The sequence below is a fragment of the Schistocerca piceifrons genome, chromosome 8 (genome assembly GCF_021461385.2).
Source record: "Schistocerca piceifrons isolate TAMUIC-IGC-003096 chromosome 8, iqSchPice1.1, whole genome shotgun sequence".
Classification (NCBI taxonomy): domain Eukaryota; kingdom Metazoa; phylum Arthropoda; class Insecta; order Orthoptera; family Acrididae; genus Schistocerca; species Schistocerca piceifrons.
The window spans coordinates 249032821-249049857 of NC_060145.1; the positions used below are offsets into that span (position 1 = coordinate 249032821).

Below are 17037 nucleotides of genomic sequence, written 5' to 3' on the forward strand. Positions count from 1 at the left end.
GCACAATTTCGCTCAGGGTATAATGTATACGGTATCGTAAGCATCCCGCAACTCGGAGAGCTTAACTTAGTGTCGTAACAATGAAGTGTGGGAACCGAGCCTCTCTGAGAGCAGCGGAAGTCACTAGCCACCGTGTGCCATTAAGAAATATGAATTCGTCAACATTTGCATACGCACCACATGCTTAGAAGAGGCCACGCGCTCTTCCCAGGACCCACTCGCCACACAACACTCAACCGAGCAATTACTCCTGGGAGCCGTTTGTCACGTTCCCACCTTTTGTCAGGCAGTAAAAGCACCGTGTTCCTACCATCTCTTAGCTCCCGTAACTTTTTTTGTGAAAAGAAGATAAATGGACTTGAAAGCATAGTTTTAGGAGTGAGTGGGGGCACATGACAGAATTACGAAAGTTGACGGGGTTTCGGTTCCATGTTGTGAAGAATGCACCTGCCTGGATTACAGAGAAACGGCGAAGCATGGAAGATAAAGAAAGAAATAAACTGTTGTCGGAGAAAAATACGGTATTCAGTAAAAAAGTAATATCTTAATGAAAGTGAACCGTCCGAAAATATACCTCTGAGGCACAGTTTTGCATCTACCTGAGACGTGAACTGCCGGAATTACACACAGGCCTAAGTGGGAAAGCGTTTGAAGAGATCATCTATCGAGCACCATTAAAATTGAGTATAGACAAAAGCATATACATTTAATAAAGAGAGTTTTATTAATGTAGCAGATAGAGATGAAATTAACAGGACAAGAATGGAAAAGACGGAGAGCAGTATACAATGCAGTCGAACGACTGACGACTTAGAAAAATTCTGACGTTAAACTCTACCCATATGAAGAACTTCTACAAAGGTAATTTGAGTTGCCCGTTGTTTCCACTATCGAACGTACCGTCTGAATGGCTTTTCTGGCACCTTAATCCTCGCAATCAAATTTCGCAGTTTTTATTTCCATTCATTCTGGTGTGGCTATCACTTTCCCCATTTCACGAATTTACGAAGTAAGGCTGTCTGTCCCTTCTATTTACGAAGTGAGACTGTCTGTCCCTTCTGCCCTGTTTGGTGAGAGGTCTTTCAAAACCGGACAAGATTTGACTCTATTACTTAACTGTCTATATCTTTCAAATAGACGCAGTACCAGAGAGTTCTTGTACATTTTCGAGGCTTTCCATCTGTTCTTCCCATATATCGTGTCCTCGGCATTTAAGAGTGGAATTCCTTTTCCAGTTTCGGTATTGACGATCTTGTCTTGAAATTCTCCGAAAGTTCGTGTCTTTGTTGTTGGCCGATTTTTCCTGACGACTATTTCCTTTTCGATTTCTTCGTATTCTCTTCGCACATATTTCTATTTAGTTCCCCTATATTTCCCCTTGATTTCATGTGTCAGTGGCACATATTGTTGCATTTCCTTCTTTTCCTGCACAATTTCATCTTTTGTCTCGATTAACTAATTTCCTCTGTTAGCCACAATTTCTTCGATGCTACATTTCTTACACCTGCATTCGTCTTTTCAACTTCTTGGTTCCATACTTTCTTATAAATGTGTACTCCTCCAAAACTAAGCTACATACTGTGGTTTCGATTGTCGTAGTATCTACAGCCTCCGCGAACTTCGAACGCACATAGTCATTCCTGAGTACCCAACTATCCCACTTCCTTGTACTTTGGTACGTTGATTCTTCCTCGTGGTTCTCTTTAACTTGCAGCCTTTTCTTCATCACTACTAAATTATGATGTGGGTCGTATCGGCTATTGCATACCCGTTGGAATCAGTATTTAGTTTCGAAACGGACGTTTCGTTTTGATATATACATTATTGACTTGTGATTTCTGGACAGAGTAAAAACTGAGATTTTTGCAGAACCTGATTCCCGTTGCCGAGATCATATTCACCCACAGCTCTGCCTCTTCGTTCTTCCACTACTATATATTATCCTTCATAATTATTGGACTTTTTTCTCCTTTCACATATTGTACTATGCAGTCATCTCCCTCTTATACGAGTACTCTGTTTGTCACCTTCCGCTTGTGAAGGGAAAGGTGTGCGAAATTTCCTTCTATCCCTATTTATTGGGTTTCCATTGTGATGAGAATAATCCTGTTACTAAACTATTCACAATAATTCCCTCTCTGTCCGACGTATAAATTCTAGCTCATCCTACGGCCTATATACTATTTTCTACGCTTCTGACATTATCCTGTATTCATCTGACACCGTACGACGTAGAGGCATAGCTCTATAAACAGCCTACTGCAGCCCTGTGTGAGAATCTGAATTCCAGAGTTCGATACGAAGCTAGTTTAAACAAATTTATTCAAAAAGTTCGGCTACCCCACGAGTATTAAGTACATGCGTCTATCATTTCACCATAAAAGTCTTTCCTGCCACCTATGAAGATGCATTCCTCCTCTCCTCTGCTGCAGTGCTTCTTGCGGTTGTAGCCTTCCAGCCTCATGTCGTGTTCATAAGAGCTTGAACTCCGTAAAATTCATGTGCATAAACTCATATTTCTCTTTATTTTGTTATTGTACTACAAATAATTTAAGATGTGGATACATTTTCGACTTGTTATATCTTACAGTAAACTTCTGACTTACTCTAGTTTTTCGCCGCGCGGTCTCAGATGCCTTGCCATGGTTGACGCTGCTCCCCTGCTCCCCACCCCCCCACCCCCCCCCTCGTCGGAGGTTCGAGTCCCGAGTCCTCCCTCGGGCGTGTGTGTGTTGCCCTTAGCGCAAGTTAGTTTAAGTTAGATTAAGTAGTGTGTAAGCTTACATACCGATGACCTCAGCAGTTTGGTACCATAGGAACTTACCACAAATTTCCAAATATTTTCTAGTTTTTCCTTATACCTTCTTTGTTTCTGCACGGTGTGCTCGTATTTCGCTCTCGATTTTATGACCGTGTATAGTGGAATGCCGACAAAAATACTGGACTCAGGTCAGTGGTACGCAGGTATAATACGAGGTCTGTTCAAAAAATTCCGAAACATTCGCTATTTCGCGCCTATGCTGTGTTGTAGTGAAATGCGGTTGGCAGCCATTCGACTGTGTTTAATGTGTAATTGCCGGAAGTTTCGCTGTTGTATCTCTGTTAGTTTTTGTTCAGTGTTTCATTGAGCAGAAAGCTGTGTCGCACAGTTTGTGGATTTGGAGATGGCAGAGAAGCAATGAGTCTGCATTAAATTTTGCGTGAAACTAAAAAAAAATACAGAGGGACAGTAAATGATGCAGAAAGCCTAGGGTGATGAGTGATTAAGCCGCACTCTGTATTACGAATGGTTCACACGGTTTAAAAGTGTCCGGACCGAAGTTCAAGAGGATCCTCGACGCTCAAGTCAGGAACATCAACGAAATTGTGCGTGTCAATCGAAGACTGACGGCTCGAGAGATTGCAGAAGAATATATCATTTCAATTAGACCATGTCAAATGGTTCAAATGGCTCTCAGCACTATGGGACTTAACTGCTGAGGTCATGAGTCCCCTAGAACTTGGAACTACTTAAACCTAACTAACCTAAGGACATCACACATATCCATGCCTGAGGCAGGATTCGAACCTGCGACCGTAGCGGTCGCGCGGTTCCAGACTGTAGCGCCTAGAACCGCTCGGCCACCTAGGTCGTCAGGACCATGTCTTGGAATCCTGACACAGCATCTTGGAATGCCGAAAAGTTCATCCCATGGCTCATGAGCCAAGTCCGAAAGATCTTGGCCTCACAGTCTGTAAAGCGCATTTGGTTCCCGCAAATGCGAACGAGATGTTTCTAAAGAGAATCATAACTGGTGTTTACGGTTATAAAGTTGAGAACGAGGTTTAGTCTTCACAATGGGTCGAGAAAGGTTCTCGAAGGTCAAAGAACTGTCGTCGGCCTTCAGGGGATTTGAAATTGACACCCATGAATGTAAGCTGGGGTGAGCTGTAACTATGTGGAACCTCTCCCATAGCTCTAATATCACTCCTACCAATTAGATTTTTTATCCGGAAAGTCAAAATTTCTTAAGTGCAGTATTTCTATGGTTCTTACTGTTTGAAGTATGTTTTGCGGTTATTACTATAGAATAATGTGATTGAAGAAAACATGCAATATTTTAAATTTTGTAAAATTTTGTAAGGTCAGGACACTACTAGCACATTTCTTTTTAGGGTTAAGGTACGTTATCTTGAAGCCCTAATTTTCCTTCTTAAGAACCGCTCTTAATTTTCTTTCAAAATTTTGTAATTTGAGAAATATTGGCATTCAGATACGCTGGTGTATAAGAAACACTGCAAGGTGTTTAAAACGTAATTACGACAAAATTCATTTTTACCATTATTCTGTTTTAAAAACGTATATAATTACTCTGAAAATATGTCACTTAGTGGCATAACTAAAGTACAAAAAAATCTTGGCAAGCCTTAATGGCAAAAACGGTAGAAATTTGCGAGCCTAAAACTCTGCCTGCAAAAACAGAGTCCAACGTAAAAACTCTTTAAAGAATGTGAAGCCAATAACTAAATAAAAGCACTTCTCAATGTGTATAAATATTATCTATACAGCTGACTCCTTTTGTCATTATTGAAAAAGGAATATAAATGTGTTGTCATGATTTTATGAATGATTTGTAGTCAATTTTCTACACGAGTCTATAAGTTATCGTAACGGAGAAAGCAGTAGACAGTCGCATCTACTCACAGCTAAACCATCAGGTGTCGATAAGTATTAAGTCGCAGCTAAAGAGTCAGTAAATCAAACTTGTTTTAAGATTTTCATTCGTAGAACTACGTTAGACTTCTGTTATTATGAGTCCATTTATGACAACGAGCCAATAATTTGGACGAATAATGGATATAATCGTGATCTAGGGGTGCCAGCACGGTACCTCAACGTGTTTGGTCAGAGGGCTGGTTGCCCTCCACAATAAAAACCGAGTAAAGGAATCAAAGATCAACTTGAACTGATGGCATGTGACGTCGGTCCAAACCAAACTCAACGAACAATACCGAGCAAAATGATAAAAACAAAAAATGAAAAAAGGGTAGTGTCTATGGAGAGTAAGGAAAAGCATCCTCGGTGCTGGGTTCGTACCTCGCCACTGCCAGGCCGATGTCGCAAGCCGAAAATCAAAAGATAGGGGAAATATATGATGATATAGAATGGGTAAGTATGTAAAGGGAGATGAAAATCTAATGGTCGTGGATGGTTGGAATGCGGTTGTAGGGGGAGGATTAGAGGAAAAGGCTGCGCTACAATATGTGCTTGGAATTGAGAGAGAAAAGTCTGATTGAGTTCTGCAATAAATTTCAGCTAGTAACAGAGAATAGAATCACAAGAGGAGGAGGCATACTTGGAAAAGGCCCAGATGTACGGGAAGATTCCCGTTCATTACGTTACGATCTGGCAGAGATTCCGAAATCAGATACTGGATTGTAAGGCGTGACCAGGGCAGATATAAGACTCCGATTACAATTTAATAATGATGTACAGAGGCTTTTTTCGTGGCTCCAGCGTTTTCAGAGGCTCACAGCATATTTATAAGTTGTTATTGTCAACCGATATTCGTCTTACGCCAATAAAGAAGCTAATCATGTTGTTACATGTTACCGTTACTTATGTTCATAATCATCAAAGATAAACAACTAAAATTTTATTGTCTATTTCAGTTTGTGATGCTCGTCAAGACTGGTCTTTAATAGGCACAGTGAGGTGTAGGAATAGTCGCTTCTGTGCTTCACGATCTGTGTTCCTTTCCTGTCAACGTTCCTCCCTTTTTGGAATTCTGAAAAAATTAGGCTATTAAATGTTGTATAAAAAATCTACTGGCCTTCGGTTAGGAGTACTCGTTATTTGATTTGTTATCGGTTGCATCCATAACTTCGCTAGTTTTAAGGTGGCACAAAGCTGTCCTTTCCTGGGCGTGTATGAGAGAAGGTAACTGGAGAGAGACATGCAGCAAATTCAAGCTATTGTAGGAGTAACAAGTAACAGCCAACCGCCTGTCCTAATGTTGCTTATAAAGTCGTGAAGTATCAACATCTACAAAATTATTCTCGATTTATAGCGGAACAGTGTATATCTCTTGAGTGCCTGTATTTCAGCTTAATGACATAAGAATTTTCATGGTTAAATAAAAAAAAAGAAAGTTATGTTAAACATTTATTTAGTTTAACGTACATCATTTACATTTTTAATATGAAATAATTCATATTTTTATAACTTCATTCATTATAAAATATTACAGACCTAAGATCACAGAAATTAGACACAACTATGATCATATGAGAGAGAGAGAGAGAGAGAGCATAGAAGATGGAGAAAACGTCTCGCAAAAGCGAAACGCTAGCTCGAAAGAGAGCCACATCACCAAAAGCGGCTGCCTTCCAGCGACATGGGAAACAGATGAGGGGCAATGAGTGCAACTGATGGGGGGGATTCTCCATCAGTCACCGGGGCAGCGAAACAGAACTGTTCCGATAACCCTCCTGGCCTTGTTGTCTCAGCTCGTGAGAATCTGTGTGCGCGCTCGTTAATAGTACATGTACAAAACTTTTAAAAAAGAAATAAGCGAATTAGCGTTCCGCGTAGTCCACCCCAAAGTAGTTGCCACTGTGTCCGTTCTGCTATCTCCGAACGGGAGAACAACGGTTCGTACCTGAGGCGAACAAGACGTAACCATTATGCCATTGCCGTTTCGTATTGGTGGGGTCGTGGTGGGGCGTATGGGGAGGAGTGTTTGGCGGTGGCAGTGATACCAACGTAGCCGATACCGCAGACTCTGCCCTCAGCAGTGTCATACACGTAACAGGTCGGGGCAAGAAGTTTTGTACTCCTTCAGGGAAGAGTCCTCGTGTCACAGTGTCCACACTTCTGTCACAATTTGGGGGTTGACGACGGTGTTGTGGGCAGGATGACCGCGAGCTGGTGGTAGCCTCGGCGGCCGGCTACAGTGGCGCCGACTGCGCTTAGAACCTGCGGAAGGGGTTGTACTGCGGCTGCGGCTGGAAGGGCTGCTGCGGGGTGCGGGCGATGACCTCGAGCGAGCGGGCGATGGCCTCCGGGATGGGGGGAGGGGTTGGCAGGTGGGCGCCCTCGGCGCGGAAGCCGTTCTCGTCGGCGACGTAGCGCAGCGAGATGGGCGTGCCGTCGGGTGCCGTGTACGAGAAGGTGCCCTGCACGTTCTCCGCCTCCAGGTCTCGCTGGCCGGGGTTCTTCAGGTAGCCCTGCTCCTGGGCAGCGATGCCGTTGCCCGTCTGGTAGCTGCAACGAAAAACAAGTCTCAGACCCCGACCGTGTATTCTACATTCATGCTTAAGAAGATAACTTCTCATAAGAACCACCTGCTCGAAGCCTACAATATCCACCAACAACACGTCTGAAATCGTGCGAAACAGCCCTAGACTGACTCGCACTGGATCAATTCTTCCGACGCGACCCCCAAGTGGCGACAGAGCTGAAACTGACATCAACCCAAAAATGCTCAACTGCTTCTAGATCTGACAAAGGAGACAGAGATTCCAACATCAGGCCAGGTGAAGCGAGATGTTCGTCGAAGAAGTCAGTTTTCTGTTCATCTGTTGCCTGTGACTGCCGAGTGGAGGAGAAAACAATAGAACAAACTATTACGGAGTGCCCACTCGAGCATGCCCACTTGAGCATTTGACGGTGATCTGGGGATTCTACCCCAAGTAACGTAGATTGCTCTGAGCTGACTGTCATATTTGGAATCTTCAGTCTGATTGCTGATAATTTTGTATAGTTAAAAAATCATATGCGTCATTTTCTATGTTACAATTCTGTCCACTTGACGATGGTCAGATTAACGAATAAAGTATATTAGCCCTATTCCTTAGTCCGCTACTCTTGACATTCTACGAACGAAGAAGGTATCCAGTATTGTAAGCAAGTGAAGAATAATTTTTCTGAACTTGTATGGCCGGAACACAGCCTTGTATGAAAGAAACAGTGTGGACCTTGAGAAAGTGGTGAAGAGAAAACTTGAATAATCTGAGCTGTAATCAACACACTACCAGATATTGTAGGTATCATTGAAACTGAGCCCTCTGCGTCTTATGCTTATCTCAGACTTCCCATTAAACATTGCAATATGCTCAACCGGGAAGCCGACTTCTGGTTGACTACCATGAAAAAGATAAAACATCAGAGTGGAAAGTCTGCTGAGTATGCGGTCTCTGAAAAGCTATACAAAAGAAGCTCTTTCTGCGTCCTTGAAGAAACTTGTTATAGAGAACATCTAAGGGGAAAACAAAGCACTGTTTGGAAAAGCAAGCCCGAGTTCGATAAAAAATTGCTACTTCTACGGGAACAAAAACAAAAGGATACGGCGTTTTTATAATGCATTGTCGTGTCTAGAGATATTCATACGATTTTCAGCACTGTATATTAAAATGCTCCAATAAAGGGAACATAGTGATATACTCCAGAATTGTGACCCATTATGGTACTAATAATGTACTTAGAAAAATTAAGATTTCGAAAGAGTTACTGAAGTTACAATGCTATCTGTACACAGAACCAGAAGATTTAACAGGGTTATATATAACAGGGGTTGAATATAAAAACTGCACCAGCCAGTATTTTCTTTCACCTGTCACAAGCATTTGATTGTGTAAATCGCAATATTTGTTACTAAAGGTGACGTACAACGATCAGATGGCTCACTTCATAACTAACATACCGGAAATAGCTGCACTTGATATTTAATCAGATATATATAGGTGACAAACTGACACTGGGAAATGTACGACAGGCACACAAACAGATTTTGCGAAGCATTATCCGCCTTGTTCAGGGATGTAAACATTAAGCAAGGAGGAGGCCGAGTACGGAATGAGGTTAGCATAAATAACGATGCAAGAAAAAGAGTATCTATTTTCACATACATATAAAGGTGGATGATTGCGTTTTAATGTAGTAAAATTTAACTATTATCCTTCTGTAAGAATGGATTTTGGCGACTGAGTCCTCTTTATCTTCTGCTTAAAGAAAATCAGTTATGCTGAAGAGAAATACTCTCGCTTTAGAAACTCAATCTCCTATTTCTATTGTAAATAGCTCCATACAGACCCTCTCTCGAGACGAGTGGGTCTCCTTCCCATATTCCCATCTAGAATAATTTCTTGGTGCTGCGAGCATTTAGCAGGCTGTGCACCCAACCTTGATGTCGAATACTTTATGAAAATAAATTTCTTCTTCAGTCATCACTACTATCATAACACTTTGTAATTCTGTGCCAGTGAAATCAACAGATAACCCTTAACTCGGCCCTCAGCTCAGTAAATGGAACGTAAGTGCGGCTTTTGCTACACAGCTTTTCCTGCATGTATCTGAATTGTTTTATATGTGATCCGTATTCGCCAGAATCTACACTTAAAATGTACTTCTTTCTACTTTGTCGTCCATGCCGTAAAATCTGACTGGGGCGAGCAACAACTCTATACTGTGACTGATCCATCAGCAACTGCTTCTTACCATGGTACTAATTCCAAAATTCCTGCGGCTTTTACATTACGTTATGGTGAAACGTAGAAGAACTAAAGAGAAAGAAACGGGAGAAATTTAGCATTAGGTCTGTGAAGAAAACTTTGCTTTGCATTACACCCGTACTGAGAATCATTGTGTTCTCGTTGCCTTAATCTCAAAGTGTATTCTAATAAACAATTTGCCTGTCATCCTTTTTTTCACCATTTGTCCCTCACAAAATAGCATGCTTCCTAACAGCTGAAGGACGAATAGTTACGACGAGTTACATCACAGAATAGGACAGCCAGAGGACACGTTTGTGGTGCAGCACAGTGTCAGCTCAGAAACGAGGCAGCGTCTGCCCGTCAGATCTGCGGTTGCTCGAGCTTACCTGTAGGCGTAGGAGCCGTCAGGGTTGACCTCGTTGCTGTACTGCAGGATGGGCACCTGCTGGCGCGCCGTGGGGCTGTACGTGGGCTGCGGTTGGTAGTAGTTGCCGAACTGCGGCCGGGCCACGGCCACGGCCAACACGGCGGACAGGCAGACCAACTGCGGGGGCAGAAAAACACCAGTGTCATTCCTCAGCACACGTCAAAACAACTGGGAACAGTTAGTGCAAACTGGGAAGTTGTTCGTCTGACCTTATTACGGAGAACTATAAATCAACTTGAATTCACTCCTAGAACATTAGTTTAGACGCCCAGCTGTCGAAAACGAATCTTATAAGCTTACTATACGCATTATGAAACATCAGCCCATTGTAGAATGGTTATAATATATACTGACGGTTGGCTACAGCACTGAGAAATGAAAATGAACATACTGTTTCTACTTCTACATGTAAGAACCTCTCTATCTCAAGACGGTGCTAATGCTGTTTGTCTACCATTGGAAACTCAATAGCTGTGATATTAAGAACATTTCCAGGGTACGGCTAACTCACGTAAAACAGACGCAGCAGCAAAGCACAGGCCTGATTGTAATCCAGCTGAGTTGCCCTACACTCCATCTCTGTAGCTGAAAAGTCAGGGTGTGATTGCCACGTGTAACCAGAGATCGATTCCTGCCATTGATAAGGAATTTTTTTGAGAACTAGTTAAATTGGCGTTCATTCAGTCTAGTGAGGCCAGTTTACGAACTCCTTGAATCAGAAATAGATTCTGTAAGTTGGCAACGACTGTGTGAGCGTTATGCTGGCCCAACCGCTCTCTCCCTTCCCCCATGTCGCGATTAGCATACTGATCCCCTGTACCTGATACGCGGAAATTAGTTCAAACGTTTACTTGACATGGGTGTACTGGAAGTACTATAGTGTGGCCTCCCTGAAATCGAAGGGGGCATTTTCTTGCGAAAACTGCAATACTTTACAGCTTCACATTTTTAAGAAGAAAGTTTAATGCATGTGGCGGTAACAAGGGTTCCGTAATTACGTTCAAATCTTTCCATTCCTGATCTGCGCTCACTCTTTGCATGAACGAAGCAAGATGTTACCTCAAAAGTCACTGAATCATAGACTAAGCTTCATGAAAATAAAACAGTCGCAGCAGACTGATTTTAACGGATACTTCTCCGTGTAACGTATGTAGAACATTTGGTGTAACACTGAGATTGTAAAAAGCAGCCTGTTACCAAGGATTCACCATATTAGTCTACAGTTTCGGCATTATTCAGTCCGATGGTGAATTGTTTAGGGATAAATATCCACAGGTGTTTGCAGAACCAGTTGTCCAACCAATGGCTTCAAATACTGTGAGAGAAATTGATACAATACAAATAGTATCTGCACAATCTCTGTTCCTAGTAATCATATATCGTATTTCTGCGTCCCATCGACGAGACAATGATTAATACAATTAAAAATTTCTTCGCTTTTTCTTTATTACAACTGGAATTGCGGAGCATCACTTGATATTTCATTCTCCAAAGAGCAGCACAGAACTATGTAGGAAACTCCATTACATTACAGTTATTTTTAAATTTGCGCATTTCGTAACTCCTATTGTTCTCTTGCACTTAGTAATTCGACAGTTCTTCGTTAGACGCTTTCACTGAATAAGTAGTCTGTTACGTATGGCTTTCTTTCATTCGCTAGTTAGCATTGTACTATAGTATGTACAATGGGTCACAATATCCGCAGCACATTGCCCTAGCGGCGCCTACGTCACGTTCTGCAATTTCAATGGAAGCCCAACAGAACAGCGTCACGGATCGGTGGTCTGTTGCCAGAAGAATTTGCTACGTCACCTCTCCTAAAAGCCAATCACGTGCATGAAAAAGAGGCGTTCCACTCCGTAAAGCACGGCATCCGAAGCGTTTTCAAACCACGCAAAAGTCTATCCAGTTACGAGTTCCTCTTCGCACTTGCTCGCCTGTGTCGCCACCCTCTGCGCCGATGCTACGCGCCCTCGCTGTCCGTTTGACAGACGGGCCGCTCCTCGCACCAAAGACCCTGGACCCGGTTACGTGGGGTCACGCGGGATCAAGGTTGGCAGCCCTGCCTGGTCACTCTTGCATCCGGTTACGTCTCCCCTCCGGCCCATCAGTTCCGCCCCCTCAAACACCGGCCTGCCTAAATGTCAGCCCCGACACCAAATTGCCCTTCGCCCAAAACGAATACTTTAGTTACTCATTTTCAGCTAATCTCCGACTTAAATTCGAGGTAAATTGACTACAGCTCCGTACCCCGTATATAAATCACTGTGTTAGTCTGAACGTTTTTTGGGAGACTGTGAGTTATTCAACAAACTTCGAATTTCGCCTTGTGTCACTTTCTGTTGACAACACCACTGCCGAAAACACGAAGCAGTGAACGAGAAAAGCAGTGCGTCCATTTCGGAAAAATCAAGCGGTTCCAAAGAATGAAACAGATCATCTCAGATACCGAGCTGTATAGGAATTTTGATTCACATTTTTCCTTCTTCCGTGCATCAAAATTCCGACGGACTTGGAAGGTGTCCTTCATATCCAACTATAAGACCGTAATAGATAAATTCTCAACCGACAAAACGATATGTGTGGTACAATGCTCTTTAGTCTCAATGTACTTTCTAGTGTCACACCACAAGCTGTTTCATAAGGTGAGCCAGGAAGTTACCAAAAACGCGTTGCATAAGGAAAGTGTAAACCTACGGTATTATTACGCCGCACGCGTGGAAAACAGGTCACTGCCCTTAATCTGCTTCAAAACCGGAAGAAACCATTGTGCTCTGCTGGGAAAAGTTCTCGTGTAATGCTATGTTAATTACTGGTAAAATGCTAACAGGTGCTCCCCGTTAACCAGCGCTAGTTGTGCAATGAGAAAGTGGTTGTTTGCTGAGCTGTGGTACTTGTGAGACACTTAATGAGTGACAGTTGGGGAGGAGCCGTAAGAACAGAAAATCAGGCGGAGCACAGATTTCTTGGCAGTACGTTTTACAAACCTAGGGTTTATAAAGTCGCCGAAGGGAAGAAGTAAGATTGGTCGTTTATTATACTGTCGATGAAGAAGACGTTAGCCACAAACGAAATGCTCCGACAGAACAGCCGTGAGACGAGATATTGTGGCTCTTTCGAAGGACCAATACATACCTTTGCTTTGAGTAATTTAGAGAAACCCGAATATGACTCTAACGTCTTAATAACTGTGGCACATCTCTGAGTATGTCATCAGAACAATGTCCTCTACAATGAACCTCGTACTTAAAAGAAGAATGTGGTTTCGTAATAGCACTCCCTATACAAATACTCTTCAACTACGTAGTTATCTTGTGTATTAATTGGACTTATGATTAATCTAAGAATTTTTGTGAGGACATTGGATGTTTTTCTTTATTACAGCGGCAACACCTATTGTTTATCAGTGTTGTGTGGATAAGCAGGTAAAAATTATCCGGTACACGGTTAAACTATCTCAGGTGAGAAACTCCCCACTCTCGTGACTCAGGCAGGTTTCGAAACATACGAACCAGCTCACATTGTTCGTCTGAACAACGCGGCGAAAATTACTGTTCCACTGAGTGCAGTCTAATGGCTAGTATCGAAATTTCCTCGCCCGGTACGTGACACATACTACAGAACTAGTAGAAATGCTGCGGGCGTATCTCCTGCTCTTGGTTCTTTAAATTCACTCATCAGGATTTCGCGAAGTCTCCGTCAGTCTTCATCCGACTATTTCCGCACAAGTTCCCAGGATATCTCTATTAAATGCTAATGTATAGTGTGCTCACGTGTCTTTATCTGGCGTATTCTTCTTGGTATATGAAGTGAGTGACGGTATCGACTCGAAGCATCGTTCCAATTAGTTTTCGCATCCGTCATTTTCAGACGAAGTCAGTTCGACTTAAGATGACGATGAGAAATTCGTTACAAGACGACTATGCCACTCGGCCATACCCCGAAATTCGCCAACAGTGTCTAAACGTGTCTCAACTGTTTCGATCTTTCATGGTGCCAAGCAGCAATAGGAAAAAAAAAGTCTCACGAGAGTCTTATAAATATGTCATTCCCATGAAATAAGCATCGCCTGTCTACGGATCTCTCTCCCAACACATCCAAGTTTTCATTGGAACGTTTACTACCATTACTAGCGTCAAGTGTTTCTTCCAGTTCCCGTTGTTTTGTCACACTTCTTCCCCACTCCCCCCTTTCCAGTAAGAGTTTACTCTTTATGATGTAGGTCGTTGCTATCGCGTTCTTCCATGGGAATTTAGGAAGCTAAAGAGTGGTAGGTTACGCTTACTGTCCCATCATCGACAAAGTTATTAAAGTCCGGTGTTTAAGCGCCGCGACACGGGGTAAACGGAATCCATTTTTTCGTAGTTTAATACTGCGTACCCCTTGGAGAGAAGGTATCTACAAATTTCTGCAAAGCAAAACGATGGCCCAACTGGTTAACAATAAGCTCAGCAATCGGTTGTTCCAGTTATCACTGAAAGCAAAGTAAGCAAGGAGGGGAAGCTAAACAACAGATTGCCCCAAAGATCAGTTCTCTTGCCATTATTGTTCAGCTTATCTATCTGACACTTCGTTCAGAAAATTCTGTGATGCTGATGACCTAGCTCTAGCTGCACCAGAAAATTGGAACAGAAGAAATCCTGTCCAAAGACCTGTCTGTACTAGACAATTACTTCAAAATCTGGAGACTTTGACCCACTGTGAGTAAAATAGAGGCGCCTTGTTTCCAGTTAAATAATCGTTTACCGAACGTTAATCTGAATGTAAGTTTCAGAATCAGAATTCTTCGTCATGCAAGATCTAAACTGGCCTGAACAGAATCAGAAAGACTCAAGGTCGATGCTCTCCCCAAGTGAAAAAAAAAATGCCTAATTCAGAATATCATTGCGGTGCTCCACACCAGACTATTCTTGATACTGTCAGTGACTGCAAGATTCGGGCATATGACGGCGACGAAGAGGACTTCCTGCTAGCAACTCCAGACGCTGTGCGCTGGATTGAAGGATTGGATACACAGTTATGAAGAACATACATTACTTTAAATATGTGTATTTATATATGTATTATGTAATTACCGATATATCTGTACTAGGCATACGCTAAGTAAATACTACACTACCAGGTAATTGCTCATTCAGTTCGTTCGTGAGCTAAACTAAACTTCGACAGCTTGTCGCCGCGTCGGCAGCGGTACCAGTCCAGCGAGGTAACAGGTGTAAGGTCGCTCGGCGGGAACTCCGTGGTCGTGACCCGGACGCTGAGTCTAGATTTACGCGTGGCTCCGTGGGAAGGCAACACCGCAGTGACCATTGTGGCTAAGTAAGGGCCTCCGGTCCAGTCCACACAAGTGTCCGCTGAGCCGGTAAATTTATGTCAGCGTCGGTTCCACTTGCGTAACAGAGGCCGGCGGTGTGGTGCCAGTGCTGGTCGGGATGCGTCACTGGACGCCGCTGCTCCACTCAACACGCTTAACAAGTGCGCTGGTGCGAGCGCATACAAACGCTACCCACACAGGGACGTCGTCTGTCGACCGGAAGAGAAGCTAGGATCCAACGCTGCAGAAACGTATAGCATACAATACAGCAAGTATTTCCTCCCTTACCAGCTTTCAAGATATTTCGTTCCCAGTAAACAACTTTTCTGGGTATATTTTCCACCCTCTGAGTAATTCATAGTTTCATAGAAGCTGCTTTTTTAAAAAAGGAACCTATTGACCCAACTAGTTTAGAGCATATTGAAAATTCGTTTGGTGATAGGTAGCTCGGTAGTACACTTTTTCCGAACAGTAACGTATCTTAGATGCGGTTATTAGCTCCGTCGCCAGCTACGAATAATGAGGCAGGATGTATGCCTTTAGAAAGCAAACTTTAGATTCAGGAAAGTTTGCAAGCGTCATTCAAGTTTGTTGTGTGTGGGTATCCAGTTGCCTATTGGAAATCACGCCAATACACTGAACGTTACAGAACTCTGAAATCGTATTACTGACTAAGCAGTCAAGAATGAATAGTCAAGGATCAACGCGGTCAAGCCTAGACACACGATTATACATAATCTAACCACGTTATGAGATATACATCAGCTGCAGTACGTATATACAAGGGAGGGGAATTTCAAAAGCTTTAGGTATTCCGTCTCAAATACAAGTACCACGTATTATTGCAAGTTACGAATATTTCATAAGGACTGATATGACTTTACAACGCATCACATAAGTTACTGAGTAAATTTTTGCAAACACACGAACGTGGGAGTTAATAGAGTTCTAACAAGACAGAAACATCGCAGACAGCTGAGTGAACCGTACGTATCCACTGTAGGAGTGAAACGCAAAGTGAGCAAATGGCGCGGTAACAGTCTCCCGTGGTGCCCGGCCGTGAGGTAGCTGGCGGTTCCACACTGTATACTCACCAGTTGCATGGTGGTGGTGGTGGAGTAGAAGGCGGGCTGCACTGCAGAGGCAACGACGGTCGTTGGTGGTGTGTGCCGACTGCAGACGCGCTGGGGCTTATATAGCGGCGGCGGCGGCGGCGACACCCACCTCGCTCCTCCTGCCGCCTCACCTTGATCTTCTTCAGCAGAGGGAGGGGCCGCGCCTGGCCGCAGGACCTTTGGCAGGGGCGGCTGCCGGCGGCGGCGGTGGCGGGGAGGTGACCCGGGCCGCGGACGCCGGAGCTGGAGCTGGAGCGTCGGAATGCGCCGGCCGCCGGAAATCTGGAGCCCCGCCGCCACTCGAGTACTTCGCGTCGCTCCGCAGAACCTGCAACAGTTCGCGCCGTCCGCGGGCGCGAGCTCCCGGCTCAGGCGGTGAAGCTGCATCACCCCGGGAAGCGAGTAGTGATACGATACCTACAACAGTTATATAGTTTCGTCGTCCTGAAGATAACGGTTGCGAAGAGAGTCGAAACATCGGTTAGGTTTTATAGGTATTTTTAGTGTTGCAAATTGAAGCACCCTAACAACCGAAAGGATTCTGGTCGAACTAGTGAACATGGACTGCATCGGAGAACAATCAGTGGTCCGGCATCTAGAAACACAGTTTCATTGCTCTGAAGATGACCGCCGCAAACAGAGTCGGAAATTCCGTTTTGTTATACAGGTGTTTGCAGTGTTAAAAACTAATCGAAAGGACTTTATTC

The 17037-nt window shown here is 43.5% G+C and overlaps 1 protein-coding gene across 1 annotated transcript; it reads right to left on the bottom strand.

The window, feature by feature from the left end:
• Positions 1-6132: 6132 nt before the first annotated feature.
• LOC124712244 (endocuticle structural glycoprotein SgAbd-2) lies at positions 6133-16717 on the bottom strand. Its single transcript, XM_047242538.1, has 4 exons — positions 16639-16717; positions 16310-16494; positions 9861-10018; positions 6133-7246 (listed from the first exon to the last, which is right to left on the bottom strand). Exons 1-4 carry the CDS (start codon positions 16715-16717, stop codon positions 6952-6954), a joined length of 717 nt encoding a protein of 238 aa, XP_047098494.1. The 3' UTR covers positions 6133-6951.
• Positions 16718-17037: the final 320 nt, after the last annotated feature.

Excerpts from the sequence above, each read along its gene's own strand:
- LOC124712244 (XM_047242538.1), bottom strand. The coding sequence starts at position 16,717 with ATGCAGCTTCACCGCCTGAGCCGGGAGCTCGCGCCCGCGGACGGCGCG. Across the intron at positions 10,019-16,309 it reads CCACCACCACCATGCAACTG|TTGGTCTGCCTGTCCGCCGT; the intron begins GTGAGTATACAG and ends CTGCCCCCGCAG. Across the intron at positions 7,247-9,860 it reads GACGGCTCCTACGCCTACAG|CTACCAGACGGGCAACGGCA; the intron begins GTAAGCTCGAGC and ends TTTTCGTTGCAG.